Source organism: Sinocyclocheilus grahami, unplaced genomic scaffold (assembly GCF_001515645.1).
Source record: "Sinocyclocheilus grahami isolate Dianchi unplaced genomic scaffold, SAMN03320097.WGS_v1.1 scaffold228.1, whole genome shotgun sequence".
Lineage (NCBI taxonomy): Eukaryota > Metazoa > Chordata > Actinopteri > Cypriniformes > Cyprinidae > Sinocyclocheilus > Sinocyclocheilus grahami.
Window position 1 is genome coordinate 229,413 of NW_015505407.1, and position 16,708 is coordinate 246,120.

General features: G+C 40.6%; 1 protein-coding gene across 1 annotated transcript in view; it reads left to right on the forward strand.

The window, feature by feature from the left end:
• LOC107597126 (transcription factor HIVEP3-like) overlaps positions 1-13,406 on the forward strand; it is a 76,123-nt gene extending 62,717 nt beyond the window's left edge. The window contains exons 2-6 of the mRNA XM_016288072.1: positions 899-5,367; positions 7,241-7,446; positions 7,576-7,677; positions 9,288-9,901; positions 11,705-13,406. Of these exons, the coding sequence (XP_016143558.1) occupies positions 1,334-5,367; positions 7,241-7,446; positions 7,576-7,677; positions 9,288-9,901; positions 11,705-12,466 (5,718 nt within the window). The 5' untranslated portion in view covers positions 899-1,333 and the 3' untranslated portion in view covers positions 12,467-13,406. The remainder of the gene's footprint in view (positions 1-898; positions 5,368-7,240; positions 7,447-7,575; positions 7,678-9,287; positions 9,902-11,704) is intronic.
• The last annotated feature ends 3,302 nt before the right edge of the window (positions 13,407-16,708 follow it).

Here is a 16,708-nt window from a genome sequence, read left to right on the forward strand (position 1 = left end):
GCTTTGTAAAAATCGATGCGTTTCAGAAAGGCGGGGCATAGAGGAGAAACAATAATGTACAGTATGTGGAAATAATGTGTTTTTTTAACCTTAAACCACAAACACATTTCATTACACCAAATACACAAAATACTGTTCTTTTTAGCAGCATCATATTACCTCTTTAAAGAATTGTCTTTCTGGAATTCTCTTATAGCAGTTTAGAATTAGGAATAGGAATATATGATTTGCAAATTAATCTCTTTTTAAGTTGATTAATTTATATAATTTTAAATTAATTAAGCAGTAGTTGGTAGTATAGCTTGCTGTATTTTTGAATAGCTTACATAATCTCATGTAGCCAGACCTTCAGACTGACAGCAGATGGTCTGGGAACCTTGGCCGCTTTGTATGGCCAAGGACCGCCCAAGAGGCCATATGACTGACAGGTAAAGCAACCAATCCTGTTTCGTTTTGTGCGGCATCATGTTTAGGGGTGTGGAAATGTCCCCACAATAGCATACCGGTGTGTAAAACTCTTGGACATATTTTAAAGACTCTATGCCGCAAAATATATAAATATTTCAGATACTTTTGAAAATCCAGTGTTTAGTTGATCCTAATAAGCACTCATTATCACAGAAGTAAACACTACAGCTTTCTTCTTCCATGAGGGGGTTTAGCATCATGGCATCTTTGTTTCCAGGCAGAACGTTAAAGAATGCGACACACATATCTCCAGGAAATCCTGTATAATTCAACCAATCCGATGACGACTTTGAAACTCCTGAAGTGTTTCCAATTTTGTGTGCCATATGCATCAGACGTTCAGCCAATGGTCTATGGGTGTGACATCTGAGGCTGAGACTAAAGCTTACCCAACACTAACCACGTCTTTTATGTTTCCGTGTCTCTGCAGGGCCAGTGAAGTTCTAACATGTGACAAGCTGAAGATGGGAGACAAATAGGTCTTAAAGAATTATTCAATGTCAGCAGAGAAAGTGCCTCAAAAGCATCTTGAGACATTCTTTGTCAAGCCCCATTGCCAGGCATCAGCCGAAAAGACACACAAAGATGAATTTCACCAAGGCTATTTGTGAACAGGAGAGGCGACATATAGCACATAACCAGCACTCATTTATATGGCGGCTGCATACTGACACCGTTTAATTATGCCTTTGTTAGTTAAGACACCATCCGGTATCTTACATTAATTATGGCATAATACAATTAGCCCCCTAAGTGAGTGTAAAGACTTTTTCCTGTCGGAAGAGTATTGATGCAATGATGTTTATCGGATTGGTGCTCAAAAAAACATTCTCATTGCATTCTTAAGGCCTCCTCCCCACATCTTATGGAGGCGGAGGAAAAGCAGTCAGCCGATGGGAAGCGGTCTGGTGGGCAACAGCAGCCATCAGAGTCTTTTTTAGCAGCACAGCTGCCTCAGTTACAGCAACAAGCTACCTCACAATCTGTCCATGGATCACATGGCCGCCTTCAACACAGGCAGCCAAAACGCTTTGAAATGCTCCAAAGGCAGAAGCAGCAGCAACAGTCACAATCTGGTGGGTCATCTTGGCAGCTTACAGAAGTACCTGGTCCTTCAAGAGGCAGCTGTTCTGCCCTGGGAGATTCGTCTCCCCAAATTCATAATATTAAGCAAACTCAGTCTCTGCCCAGTGTGGAAGTACAGGAAGGCACCCTATGTAGACGAGAACGTAAGCCCCAAAAACCAGGGAAATATGTGTGCACATACTGCGGCCGTCCTTGTGCAAAGCCTAGCGTCCTCCAAAAACACATCCGATCTCACACTGGAGAGAGACCTTATCCATGTGTCCCATGTGGCTTCTCCTTCAAGACCAAAAGCAACTTGTACAAACACCGCAAATCCCATGCGCATCGAATAAAAGCAGGCATGGCCTCAAGTCTTGAAGAGACCAGTTTTATTGGGCCGGGAGGTGGAGCCTTGGGATATGAACAAGAAGAAGAGGGTACAGAAGGAGAGAGTACAGCTTCTGAGGATGAGACTGGGCAACACCAACCATCTACCTCACAGGGCAGGCCAACTCTGAAAAAAAGTAGTAAAGTGGAATTGTCATTTGTAGAGGAGGGTCCCCAAACTGAGGATTCACAGGCCGTCAAGCAAAGGTTAGCAATGAGGCTAAGTGAGAGGAAGCGAGCTCCCAGAGCATCTTCAGATGAAACCCGATCCTCACTGGGTCCTGGCAGTAAGGGGAGCACAGAATCTGGCTATTTTTCCAGTTCTGGGAGTGCTGAGCTCTCCCAAGTAAGCCCACCAAATGCCAGTGCTAAAACGTATGCTGAGATAATTCTAGGAAAGTATGGACGCCTAGGACAACAGCAAAGAATTTCACATCAACAACTGCAGTTATCATCATCTTCAGGTCAACAGGAAAAAGCAATCCCTTTCACTGTTCCTAAGACACAAGTCATTGAGCATATAACTAAGCTAATTACTATAAATGAAGCTGTGGTGGATACAAGTGAAATTGATAGTGTCAAACCAAGACGTTCCTCACTCTCTAGAAGAAGTAGCATTGAGTCTGTAAAGTTCTCTTCACCCAAAGAACCCTGTGTTTTTGAACCAAAAGCGGATGCTCCAGGCTCTTGCGGCTCTGCTGTTCAACTTGTTTCTGGTAGTTTTGCAAGTGAATTACCTGGCTCATACTTGGCTGAAACAGAAACATTGGCTGGTCAGAGCTCCAGTGCTCTTCTCTATAGGAGTCAATCAGTGCCATCTTCTCGTAATACTCCAGATACAGCTTCACACGGCTTTCGTCTAAGTCATTCTTTTGATGATCAGCAGGCCATAGCAGCTGAAATGAGGATTGGGCCACATCAACGAATGTTACGACGCCAACCTGCTATTGAGGTGCCGGTTGGAGTGGACCTCAGTATTGAGGATGCAGGTCCTTCTAGTTTGAAAGAAATAGAATTAGGAAAGAAGCCAGACAGGGAATTTCACCTTTATGAGTGTGAAATTTGTGGGACTCGCTTGAAGAAGCAGGACTCTTACACATCACACAGACTAGCGTGTATGAGTAAATCTCCACATGGTCTGCAAAGTGAGGAAGGCAGTTCTTTTCCTGAGAATCAGCCACAAATTATGAGCTACAAGTTTAAAGCAATGGCTATGGCTGTGCGCAAGAGGAAAAAAAAAGAAGAAAGTCTTGAGGAAGACCCTCCCAGTCCAGGTCCAACAGCAGTGTCTTTCAGCACCCAGCCTCCATCGATGCTAGGCAGTATTGATAATCAGGGCACACCTTGTGGCCTTTCACAAAGTGAGGTAGAAAGGAGGTTTCCCTGGAAAGAAATTTCTGTTATCCAGCATACCAGATCCTTTGAAAAACAGGAAAGCATCTCTATGGCAAATCAGGAAGCACAGCCAGAACACGAGCAATCACAGGAGCCAAAACCAGCCTCCATGTCCCGGTTAATCCGTCAACCCAACATTCAAGTGCCAGAAATTCTGGTTACAGAGGAGCCAGATACCGAGATGGTCTCTCATCCAGCGAACACTTACACCTCTAAAGAGTCAGAGAAGGTGGAGGAATTCCAGTGGCCTCAGCGTAGCCAAAGTCTGGCTCAGCTCCCTGCAGAGAAGCTACCGCCAAAGAAGAAGCGTCTCCGTTTGGCTGAGGCAGCCCAATCATCAGGAGAATCTAGCTTTGAGTCAGTATCCCTGCCACACAGCCCAAGCCAAGAGAGCAATGTTTCCCATGCCTCCAGTCGATCTGCATCCTTTGAGGAATCAGGAAGGCCAGACTGTGAGATGCAGAGTAGTACCTGGAGCTCCCAAGGGTCTCACATGCTGACTGTTCCATCAAGTCTTCATCAACACCATCATTCTCACAAAGAGATGCGCCGCTCAACCTCTGAACAGGCATCTGCAAGTCCTCCACACCCTGCACATGTAGAGGAAACAAGAAGTAAGTCATTTGACTATGGCTCTCTCTCTCAAGAGCGCACTTCTGCTACTTGGAAGGAGAGGAGGAAATGTCTCTTGGTGAAGCACGGAACCCTTGGTGAACCTGACCAGGAGGAGTCATGTACTAAACCTGGCATCTCTGCTGTTTGCCAGTCCTACCCAGGTCATCCTCCATTCACAATCACAGAGGATAGAATGGGAGGCAGGACCTCTAGGGTTAGCTCGGAGCATATAGGGAAGACCTTGCAGCTTTTCCAATCCCCTCTTTCCCTCCCACCAGCAGTTTTCCCCCTACAACAAGCAAACCCTGATTTTTGTTCCCCAAGTCAGCTCACTAGATTCCTTCCAGTCACTACAGCAGTCGTTTCTTCCCAGATGTTTCAGCAAGCCTTCCTTCACAGTGAGCCACCTCCGCCACATCCAAGACCCATAGAATATGTAGAACACCTGGGATTACCCCTTCAGCCACTCACCACTTTATTCCCTCTACATTCAAGTGATGTTGCTGAGGATGTTTGCTTTCCCATGCCAGGTGGACTGACTATTCAGGTCCCCTCAGGGCCTCTTTTCAGTGAGTTTAGGTCATCACCTTCCTCATTGCATACTCCCAGTCATTCACAACAGCAGTTAGTCGTCCGCCACAACCCCCATCCCGTGATTGCTCCTTGTCTTCAACAGCTTATGCCAGTGGTGTCTCTTGTAGTGCCTGTGCGCTTACAGACTCACATTCCTACCTATGCTAGTGCCATGTATACAACCATCTCACAAATTTTAGCCACAACGCAACATCCAGTCTGCTGCACAGCTATGGTAATCATGGGTAAGCTGGAGGAAGACAAGCTTCAGAGATCTTACCTTAGGCTGGCCTCACCTAACCCCAAGAGCTATATTCCCTTGCCACTGCCTCTCGAGCATGGAGCAGGTGCTTCATCTGATGACAGCTGTGGGCAGCTTGGTGCTGGAGGAAGCAAGCGAATGCTGTCACCTGCAGGTAGTCTAGAACTCAGTTTAGAGGCACAGCGGCACCAAAAACGGGTGAAAGAGGAGGAGGAAATAGAAGAGTGTGACAAGGAAGATGACGATAACAAATGCGACAAATCTCAGGAGGTGAGTCAGGCAAAAATTAAGCAGAGGCTAACAGTGGAGATGGCAAGGAGGGCCAAAGATCCAAGGGAAGTAATAGAAACTGAAAAGTTAAGCAAGCAGAACTTCACCCAACACAAATCTGAAACCTTGGAGGAGGAGGGAAGGAAAGAGGTGGGACATTGGTATGCTCCAAGGGTAACAAGTCCAGAGAGAACTGTGGACCCCTCATACCCCAGTTTGCACACCACTACATCCGTCAGCTGGTGCTACCTGAATTACACAAAGCCCAACCCCTCTACACATAGAGATTCAACTTCCGTCTATTCCTCATGGAGTGTTAGCATGCATAACCCGTGAGTGCATTTATTTAAACAATTACGATTTTCATAATTTTTCAGCCCTAGTTTGTAGTAGATGGTTCGAATTATATCATTTTTAGTATAAAAATGAAAGGACAGCAGAATGATGGATTAATGGATAATAAAAAGGAGAGAGAGGAAAGCTGACCTGTAAACATAAAAAGCTTTGAATTCATTAGCTGGGTCTCTTGCATTCATCTGCTTATGCAGGGCTCTCAATGTGGTTAAGTGCTTAAACTGCGGCAACAACTCACCACAACCTGCATTTTTATCCCTGCTTCCTTTGTCTCTCTCGCTGCCTTTATTTCGCTCCTACGGTTCTTCTGCCTTACACACCCACGCACTCCCTAATCACATCAGTCTTTGCGCTCTCTGTCTCGCACATACACTCCATTTTGTCTCCAAAACTTCTCACAACCATCAGCACCCTTTTGTCTTTGCACCTCTCATAGCTGTATTTGTTGTTTGCTTTCTTCCTCACAAGTAGAACACAATCTTACTGAAGGGCATTCAAAGGTACCAGTTTTTCTGTAGTCACCGGCCCCTTTCAACGACACTTTTCTAAAAATAGTCGACAGGTGTGTTTGTATATTAAAATACTTTAATGTCATCCCTCTGATTGCATTTGCAGTGTCCTGAATGAAAGCCGGGTCCTACAAAATTGTGTAAAGTGTACTAGATTTTTTTAACGTAGAAACAGATGTTTAGCGAGTTGTTTTCTCTCCACCCCATCCATTTTTACACTTATCATTAAAGCCTACAGACAGCTTTCAAAATGCATATGCTGTCTACAGAAACACATCCCATCCTGCTGCTATCATAGCTGCCAGATAATGCAGATGAGGATTCATACTGTAGCAGTCAATAATGCAATTATACATTAATATATTCTCTCTGACTGTGGGACTCACAGCATTGCCTCATAAGTCTGTAACAAAGATTGTCACAAAATAATAAATTATACTTATTAATACTAAATAAAATGTACTTTTTTATTATTTAATTTTTCTTGAATATTTAATATTTAAAAAATATTAGTATATATAAAGTATGTTTGTTAACCCCGAGAGGTGATTAAGACCATTTTAACTGTCTTATTTCACCCTATATGGGTTTAGTTTGCAATAACACTACTTACTGGTTCTGCAATTTTCTGCGTATTACATGGCTGCTCATACCAAATAAATACATGTATATGGATATGAAATAAGGATTTCGGTTGTTATCTTATTATCTTAGATTAGGTTCATGTCTCCGCTAAGAAGAATAGTCCAATATGACAAAAATCAGCACAACAACCACACAAATACTGCAACAATATTACAAAATGAATTTATATTTATAAATTATATTGTTCATCTTTAACACAAATTACTTTCTCTATGGACTAATTATCTAGTATATTTAGCCTCATCCAGCTCTCTCTATTTTTTGATTCTAGCCAAATGTACTTTTAAGAGCAATGTTTTATACATTCCTTTTAAAATATATAGGAATGTCATTAAATACAACTAAATCTCTTGTACAGTAGATTGTTTATTGGGTAAACTTGTATCAAGTAAGAGACCTTAAGTAAACACATGATATGGAGTTAATAGATATTTATATAAGGCCAGTTTTATCTCTCTATGCTGAATTGGAATTTTCTTGCCAGCAAGAAACACCTAGTTTGTGCCAAAGCGTGGTTTCTTGAGACCATCAGTGGACTGACAAGTGCTGAAAATATAGTGGCAGTCCAAACCTCTTCTAATGAGGCATTCAATGTTTTGGAAAATTCATATCAGGATCCTGCCAAAGGGAAGACTCTATCTTTATATTATTCATCTTAATGAGTCTATTATTTTTATTAACCTCTGTCTGTCTCTCTCTCTCTCTCTCTTCTTTCTCACCTGAGCAGGTATAAGTCAAATGAGGACTATGTGTATGTTCGGGGTAGGGGAAGAGGAAAATATGTGTGTGGGGAATGTGGGATTCGCTGCAAGAAGCCCAGCATGCTAAAAAAGCACATTCGCACTCATACAGACGTCCGTCCTTACGTCTGTAAGCACTGCAGCTTCGCCTTTAAAACCAAAGGTAGACATATACCTCTTTTTCAAACTCATCCCATCCTGTTACATCACAGTTCTTCTGTGTTTGTCTCTCTTATCACAAAATGGTGTCATTTTTGTATCCTGTGTCATTGAGAATACCTTTTCCTCAAAGGGAACCTTACCAAACACATGAAGTCCAAGGCCCACGGTAAGAAATGCCTGGAGATGGGAGTGTCAGAGTCATCTGTGGATGAGCTGGAGACTGAGGAAGCAGGTAGGGTTGCCATAAAGAGTTGTGGTTGATGGAAATTGGGTCTGTGAAGGACAATATATAACTGCAGCTTGATCATTTAATCCATTGTCCACGTTTCTCAGTAATAAAGTAAGGAATTATTATAGACATTCAGACATGGTTTATTTTGTTACAGGTCAGTGCATATAAAGTACATGCATATTGCTCACCCTTTAGGCCATAGACCAATTCGAAAACATATTCTACCATATCTAGAAATTTTTTAGCTTGTTTTCTTCATTGGTGCAAAAGTGATGTCAACCTTGCAGTGTGCTTTCAGACTTGAAAGTTGAAAGAGGCCAATGAAAATAGTTTGCCATAAAGAAAAGCAAGACTGACCTTGTTTACCATGTTTATATAAAGCCAGAACTGAAAATTGTCTCTCTCTCTTACTTCGTCTCTTTCTTGACATTTCTCATTCTCAGTGCATCTAAGAGCTACAAGGACATTTCATTCAGCCACATTCCATTCGTTAGATTTTAAATGTAGCTGATGAATGAAGCACAACTCAAAAACACATTTTTTTTTTTGCATTTGAATGTTATATATAGCCTTCCTTGGGGGATTAGTGAGAGTTTATGAGAGTTTTCAGGACAAGGGAATTTTTCATAAATGTCAAGTTGAGGCAAGTTGCCCACATTCCATTCATTAGATTTTAAATGTAGCTGATGAATGAAGCAAAACTCAAAAACACTTTTTTTTTTTTTGCATTTGAATGTTATATATAGCCTTCCTTGGGGGATTAGTGAGAGTTTATGAGAGTTTTCAGGACAAGGGAATTTTTCATAAATGTCAAGTTGAGGCAAGTTGCAACATGCCTTTCAAACATTTTATACTGCTGTTATACCGTTATACTATGGATGTATCGAATTGATTAAAAGTAATGGTAAAGACGTTTATAATGTTACAAAAATGTATATTTTCTGTTCATCAAATCCTTGAGGACCAAATCAGCATATTAAGAATGATTTTTGAAGGATCATGTGACCAGGGTTATGGCGGCTAACTGGAACTAAAACTGAAACTACAATTAAAACCATAAAAAACATGTTTGTTACTTGAAAAAAAAAAAAAATATATATATATAAAATAAATAAAAAAATTTGATGTACTAAAACAAAAACTAATAATAATAAAATTACTAACAAAAAATTTTACTAACTAAAATTAAAATGAAAACAGAAAATCTAAAAATAAAAACGAATTCTATAAACTATAATAGCATCTCATTGATACTAATATAACACTGCAAGTGACACTGAAGACTGGAGTAATGGCTGCTGAAAATTCAGCCTTGCCATCACAGGAATTTTGATATAAATTAAAATAGAAAACACTTCTTTTAAATTGTAATAATATTTCACAATTTTACTTTTGGTGAGCATAAGTGACTTATCAACCTTAGACTTTTGAACAATAGTACCAAAATTACTTCTACGAAAAATGAGTTTACACCTAGAAATATTAACTGGATCAAAAAGTGTGACAACTGACCCCAGTCTTCCCTTTGGTTCATTTTTAAGTTGTATCTATTTGTTTTGTGTGTCGACTCTTTTGTTATATTTATGAACACATCTCTTTCTGCCCAACAGGGGGCAGTGAGGAGCGAGTGTGTGAGTCAGAAGATCTGGAGGGGCACCAGTTCTCTGATTTTGAAGATTCTGAAGCAGAAGATGATGAGGATGAGGAAGAGGACTTCTCTTCCCATGATGAACCATCTTCAGTCTGTTCCACTGATACTCGTCAGTCCACAGGTGACCTCTCTGAAAGTGGCCAAGGGTCACAGACTGAGCCCTCTGACCCTTCAGCAAAAGAGGAATACTCCTCACCCCACAGACCATTGCCTGGCATACGAGCCGTATCTCCAGGCAGCAAGAGGGCATTGTTCTCCCGCAAGGGCTGGGAGGTTTCCCCGAGGACCTTCTCCCCTAGCAGTGAAGGCTCTCCCCTTAGAAGCCTGTCTCCTAGGCTTGAATTGTCCTCACCTAGTCGTCATCTCTCTCCTTCCCCAGAGAGGGGCCCATCACCCATCAGAGCCCTCTCCCCTCTCAGGCCTATCTCACCTCTGAGGCCTGTATCCCCGGCACGCTACAGGAGTGCCAGAGCTCTCTCCTCTCATATGCCCCTAAAGCCCCAGCATCGGCCACACAGCTCACCTGCAGGGCTCCACTGGGAACCTAGCACACCAGCTACTGAGGGTCAAGAGGTGGGTAACGCAACACAATTTAAATAATGTTTTCAATCCAGACTTATTGGAAAACCGTGCCTGTGGTGACAATTCTGCTAAAGGATATTACATTTCTTCTTGCATGTTTTGGGGCACTTTCAAAGTGAAATGTCCAGTGAGTGCGCTAATAGTACAAGAAAGAGATGAATGTGAATGTGGTATTATTTTATTATGTTGGTCGTTGTACGGCAGTTGTGAAAAGAAAGGTTAAAGGGGTCATATGATGCTGCTAAAAAGAACATTATTTTGTGTATTTGGTGTAATGAAATGTGTTTATGCGGTTTAAAGTTCAAAAAACACATTATTTTCCACATACTGTACATTATTGTTTCTCCTCTATGCCCCGCCTTTTTGAAACGCATCGATTTTTACAAAGCTCATCGGTCTGAAAAAGCGAGGTGTGCTCTACTTGAAATCGCATCATATGACCCCTTTAATGCTGTGTCACGTTTGAAAATAATATACCTACAGCAGCTACCAGAAAAGACAAATGTGAGATGAAAGTGCAGTTTTCTCAGAAACAGATTAACGCGATTGTGGCAACATTTTAATGTGTTGTTTGCTGTAGATAAGGTGTGAGTTCAGAAATGAAAAGTGCTTTGTCACGTTTAAAATTAATGTACTACCTACGTTACTAAATCCTAACTAGCAAAGGCAAACTTTAGATAATAGATAAAAGCGCCGTTTTCTCAGAAACAGATGAACGTGAATGTGGCAACATGGTTGTATGTATCACAGCAAAGGCAAACTTAGGATAAAATTGCACTTATGTTGGATTTTTTTCTCTCTATTATTTAGCTTCAAAATGACAATGTCAGCAAGCAGTGTTCATCAACAAAATGTTGACAGATGTTTTTGGATTTTGTGAACAAAGAAAATTGTAAATTGTGATGATAATTATAAAAATATTTAAACAAAAAATTTTTTTTAATTAAGAATATATACTGTTGAGGAAAATATTATGAACAAAAACACTGAAAGATATTAACAATGCACAAAAAATGTTTTTTAAAGGATAATAATCCATGAATCCAGTGAATCCCAGTAAAAATGTGAGTCATGTTGTAAATGCATTCTTTCTGTAAAAACCCGTTAAAACATGGACAAGGATTTCAACAAGGGATTCAACAATGAATTCCAAACACTGTATTACTCTTTTACACTAGTTTACAAATGTGTCCGATTTGTCAGCTAAATGATTTTCATTGACTAAAATTAGAAACCATTTTAGTCAGAGTACAAAAAAAAGGGGGGAAAAAGCAGTGTAAAAATTAACACTCATGAAACAAAGGAATATACAAGTTTGATTGCAATGCCACGTCTCCCCCTACAGGACAAGCCTGGTACTCCATCTCTACAGGAGCGTATGGCCCCGGATCCCTGCCTGCTTTCCCCATCCCTACGCTTCTCTCCAAGTGAGTCTTTCCCTCCCACTCTTGTGACACCACGGACCGTGGACCGCATGTTTAGCCACCTTCCTTTACACTCCCAAGATCAAGCCCGCATGCCTTATCACATGATTCCCATTGGGGGCATCCAAATGGTGCAGCTCAGACCCCGATCACGCCCCAAACGGGAACGACAGTCATCCTCCACCCCTTCACCCACTTCTCCCAAAGAGGACTCCCCTTTTTCCCTCACCAGGAGGGATTATCCATGGATCTCGCTTCCGGAAACCAGTCCGCAAAGAACTCTGGCAGACAAAAAAGCAGTGTAAAAATTAACACTCATGAAACAAAGGAATATACATGTTTGATTGCAATGCCACGTCTCCCCCTACAGGACAAGCCTGGTACTCCATCTCTACAGGAGCGTATGGCCCCGGATCCCTGCCTGCTTTCCCCATCCCTACGCTTCTCTCCAAGTGAGTCTTTCCCTCCCACTCTTGTGACACCACGGACCGTGGACCGCATGTTTAGCCACCTTCCTTTACACTCCCAAGATCAAGCCCGCATGCCCTATCACATGATTCCCATTGGGGGCATCCAAATGGTGCAGCTCAGACCCCGATCACGCCCCAAACGGGAACGACAGTCATCCTCCACCCCTTCACCCACTTCTCCCAAAGAGGACTCCCCTTTTTCCCTCACCAGGAGGGATTATCCATGGATCTCGCTTCCGGAAACCAGTCCGCAAAGAACTCTGGCAGACAAAAGGACAAAAAGCCAAGATGAGGGAGCCAGCCGGTCTGACCTGTCTTGTCCAAGTACTAGTTCGAGGTTACCTAAACTCCCCTCTTTACAAAAAGGTGTAGGGGAGCAACAGACTGCAAAGGTCAGAAAGCAATATGGCGACTCGAGGTCTGCCACAAAGACTCACACCTTCAGTCCCGAAACATCCAGGAAAGCAGTGACAGACAGCGATGCAGGAGCTGAGAGGATCTCACAGGGGGAAAGAGCAAGTTCTTCACGTGAAAACAGACAGCTGCGTGAGACGGAAAAGCCTGTAGCGGCGCCACTCAGGGGACGTGGTTCTTTTTCAGAAGGATGTTCAGGATCTGGCAGTGCTCTTCAGAGCCAGGAAGGTGATCAAGATAGCACTTAAAAGCCTCTGTGCACAATGGTGAAATGCTTTCTACTGCTAATACTACTATTGTTTTGTTTTGTAATGCGCTTATTTTTTATATACAACATTTTCAATACTATTGGTAACTTGGTAAATGTTTGTTCTGCAATATTCAAGATTGTAATATGATGCACTTTTTTTTTTCTTGGAAAAAAATATTTCTGTAAATCGATTACGTCTGTCCCTCCTATCTGTATTGACATTGCAATCTTAATATATCTATTTGAATAAGTATATGTACTTGTAAAACATTAAGAATGGGTATGAATACATTTCTAAGTGACCAAGATGAAAACTTTAATCAAGAGTAATTCCAATATTTCGTCTCTTGTCCAGTATTGCGCAAATTCTAGTGATGTGTGCCTTTTTCTGTCCAGATTTACTGCTTGAAGTGTCAAAGGTGAAAAGCTGTGAATTCTTTTTATGAATATAGTTTTTTTTTTTTTTTTCCAAATGAGCTGGTATTTGAAAAGCAGGAGGATTTTCTTTATACATTAGGGTAAATGAGACAGGCAATGCTGTTGAATAGACAAGAAACAGGTTTCGGCAGAGAGCCTTGCAGGGAAATTGCACTGAAGTCATATTTTTTTATAATACAAGTGATTAAATGATAAATTGTCTCTGTACAGATAGAAAGTCTATGGTCCATATTTATTGCCATGTGAAAATATGAAAATGCCTATGTTTTGTTTACTTTGGTTTTCAAAGGGATTTCTATTGTCATTTGTATTATTCTTTACACTTTTATTAATAGTTAGTTTTTTTTAGTTATGACCTCAAGACTTGAAATGAAGAAACTGGACAGGCTTTCAGTGAAGTTGGTCAATAGTCGAGGTTCTGGATGGATCAAATGCCCTCCAAATTTGTCACAGACATTTTGCATTTCTGAACCAATAAAAGTGCTCCAGGAATTACTAAACCTGCTTATGATGGTGTCCAGTGTTTGCAACCAGCAGATGGCGCAGTCTGTTCATTCAGGCCACTTTCATTCTCATTTTTTAGGTCTCCCACAGGGACCTGAGTATGTGGTTTTATAGTTTCCAGGAGAAAAAGATAGCAGCATAGTCAAATATCTAGGCTTCCACAAGAATTTCTATTCCCAAGTGAAAAACATTTGAGTCTGAGACTTGGCAGATCATCTGTTCACTTCCTAAAGGCAGTTTGTCCAAGGCTATTTCACAAGTCTCTTTTTTTATTTTATTTTTTTTATAGTTCATTCTTCTTGAGACTTTTCAGACTCGGTGATGTAAAAAAAATTGTGTTTTATCCATGTAGAGTTTCACAGTTGCGTGTGACGGATGTGTTGGCCGTGGAGAATGCTGCTCAGACCTTGAAGCCACACTCTTAATTTCCTCAAAATCTTTATCTGAAAGGATTCAAGGTACAAGGTACAAGATGTGCTATTGGCATAAACATACAGTAGGACAAAAGACATAATGTGAAATGTTTAATCATTTATGACTAAATTTATGCAGACCGTCTTGTTGTATTAGATTATTACTTTCAATCAATTGCTCTTACTACTGAATAAGTGTTTACTAAGGATCTGTGTGAATAAGAACAGATGATGTTCTATCAGTCTGGTTTCCTTCAATAAGAAATGAAATGATATTGAGCTCAGTTATACGATCCCACCAGACTGGCTTTGTGTAATTGTCATTCTCATGCCATAAGCCAAAGATGTAAGTACAATCATTAATCAATGGAAAGCTACAGGTTAAATGGGTCAAGTGATTAAAATTTAAATGTGGTTCAACCCAGGTGCAGTTAGTGCCATGCCCAGATCTTAATTTGCCTTATCGTTATCACTTTCTCTTGAATACAGTCTGGTGCAAACATTAACCTATCCCATTGAGTGATACACTCCACAACAATGCATTTTATTTTCTGTCTCTGTTTTCGCAACAGTCTGATGCTTGGGATTGTCTTAATACAACACTGGAAGATATAGACTCAAAGCTATGCACTTGTGTACATTACACACACACACAGTTTTCCCCCATAATTTTAAAAGAAAGCAAAAATGCTACTTAGTTAACAGAAAATCACTATATAGAAAAACGACAACGTTTTTGCAGAATTATTCACTTTTACTGAAATAATTAAAATATTGTAAAAAAAAAATATATATATATATATATATATATATATATATATATATATATAGTGTCTTGCAAAAGTATTCATACCCCATTAATTTTTTCACATTTTGTTATGTTGCTGCTTTGTTGCTTTAAATTACTTTTTTTCCACATCAATCTACACTCCATACACCATACTGACAAAGCAAAAACAGAATTGTCACAACTTTGTAAAATTTTTTACAATAAAAACAAAATTAATAAATTATACAATAAACTAAAATTAATAACTAAATATTTCGCTGAAGCACCTTTACAGCCTCAAGTCTTTTTTGTTTGATGCGACAAGCTTTGATAATCTTCATTTGGCAATTATCTGCCATTCTTCTCCTCACCTCTTCACCTCTCAAACTCTGTCAGGTTGGATGGGGGCAGACGCACATTTTCAAGTTTCTCCAGAAATATTTGATTGGGTTCAATTCCAGGCTGTGGCTGGGTCACTCAAAGACATTCACAGAGTTGTCTATAAGCCACTCTTGCTGTGTGCTTAGGTTCATTGTCCTGTTGGAAGGTGAACCTTCTGCCCAGTATGAGGTTCTGAATGCTCTGGACTGGGTTTTCATTAAGGCTAACTCAATATTTTGGTGCATTGAGCTTATCTTCTACTCTGACGAGTCCCTCGGTCCCTGCCAGTGAAAAACAGCCACACAGCATGAGGCTGCTACCAGCACACTTTACTACTGGGATGGTACTCTGCATGTGATGAGCATTGCCTGGTTTCCTTCAAACATGATGCTTGGAATTGAGGTTCATCAGACCAGAGACTCTTGTTTCTCAGAGTCTGAGAGTTTTTTAGGTGTTTATATATATATATATATATATATACAGTGCCTTGCGAACATATTCATACCCCTTAATTTTTTTTGGAAAGGCACACATGTCTTAATAATAGGTCTAACAGCTAACAATGCATATCAGAGCAAAAACCAAGCCAAGGACGAAAATATTCATACCCCATTCAACATTCTTTTTTTTCACATTTTGTTAAGTTGGTGCCTTATGCTAAACTGCTTTAAATTACTTTTTTCCCCACATCAATCTACACTCCATACACCATAATGGTAAACCAAAAAACAGGTTTTTACCATCTTTGCAAATGTATTAAAAATAAAAAACTTGAACTTGAATGATTCCACTGCATAAGTATTCATACCCTTATCTGGGACAGTTGAAATTTAGCTCAGGAGCATTCATATTGCTTGTAGATGTTACTACACTTCAAGTGAAGTTACCCTGTGGCAAATTCAATTGAATGGGTATGATTTGGAAAGGCACACACGTCTTAATAATAGGTCTAACAGCTAATAATGCATATCAGAGCAAAAACCAAGCCCTGAGGTCAAAAGAACTGCCTGTAGAGCACAGAAACAGGTTTGTGTCAAGCCACACATCTGGGGAAGATTTCAGGAAAAAAATCTGCTACATTGAAGGGTCACAGAAGCATGTAGTCTCGGTTACCCTTAATGGGAGAAGTTTGAAACAACCATGACTCTTCCTAGAGCTGGCCTCCTGGCCAAACTGAGCAATTGATGGAGAAGGGTCTTGGTTAGAGTGGTAACCAAGACCATGATGGTCACTCTAGTTGAGCTCCATGATCATATATGCAGATGGGAGAAATCTAGAGAAGGACAAATATCACTGCAACACCACCGATCTGGGCTTTACATCGGAGTGGCCAGATTCCATCTTCTCCTCAGTGAAGACAAAGGAGAATCCAGGGACGAAGCAGTGAAGAGTGCAGGGGTGACCATACGCACTGGGCGCAGATGGAGGGCCCAGCAGGAGGTCGATCAAGCCATTAACCGGTTACAACACAAGGAGGTCATGGGAAGAGTCCAACACAGCCGAGCAGGGTTGGGCTGGGGTGGGGAGAGCCAGTCCAGTTCTGGTCCAAAGCCACAAGGGAGCAGAGGAAGTCTTGATTATGTTCTTGATAATTGATTATGTGAGAAAAAAAATACTGAAAGGTGCTCTGAGAGACATGAAACTAGCACAACTATGCAGGAAATCACTTAAGCTTTAATTTCACATTATATATATATATATATATATATATATATATATATATATATATATATAT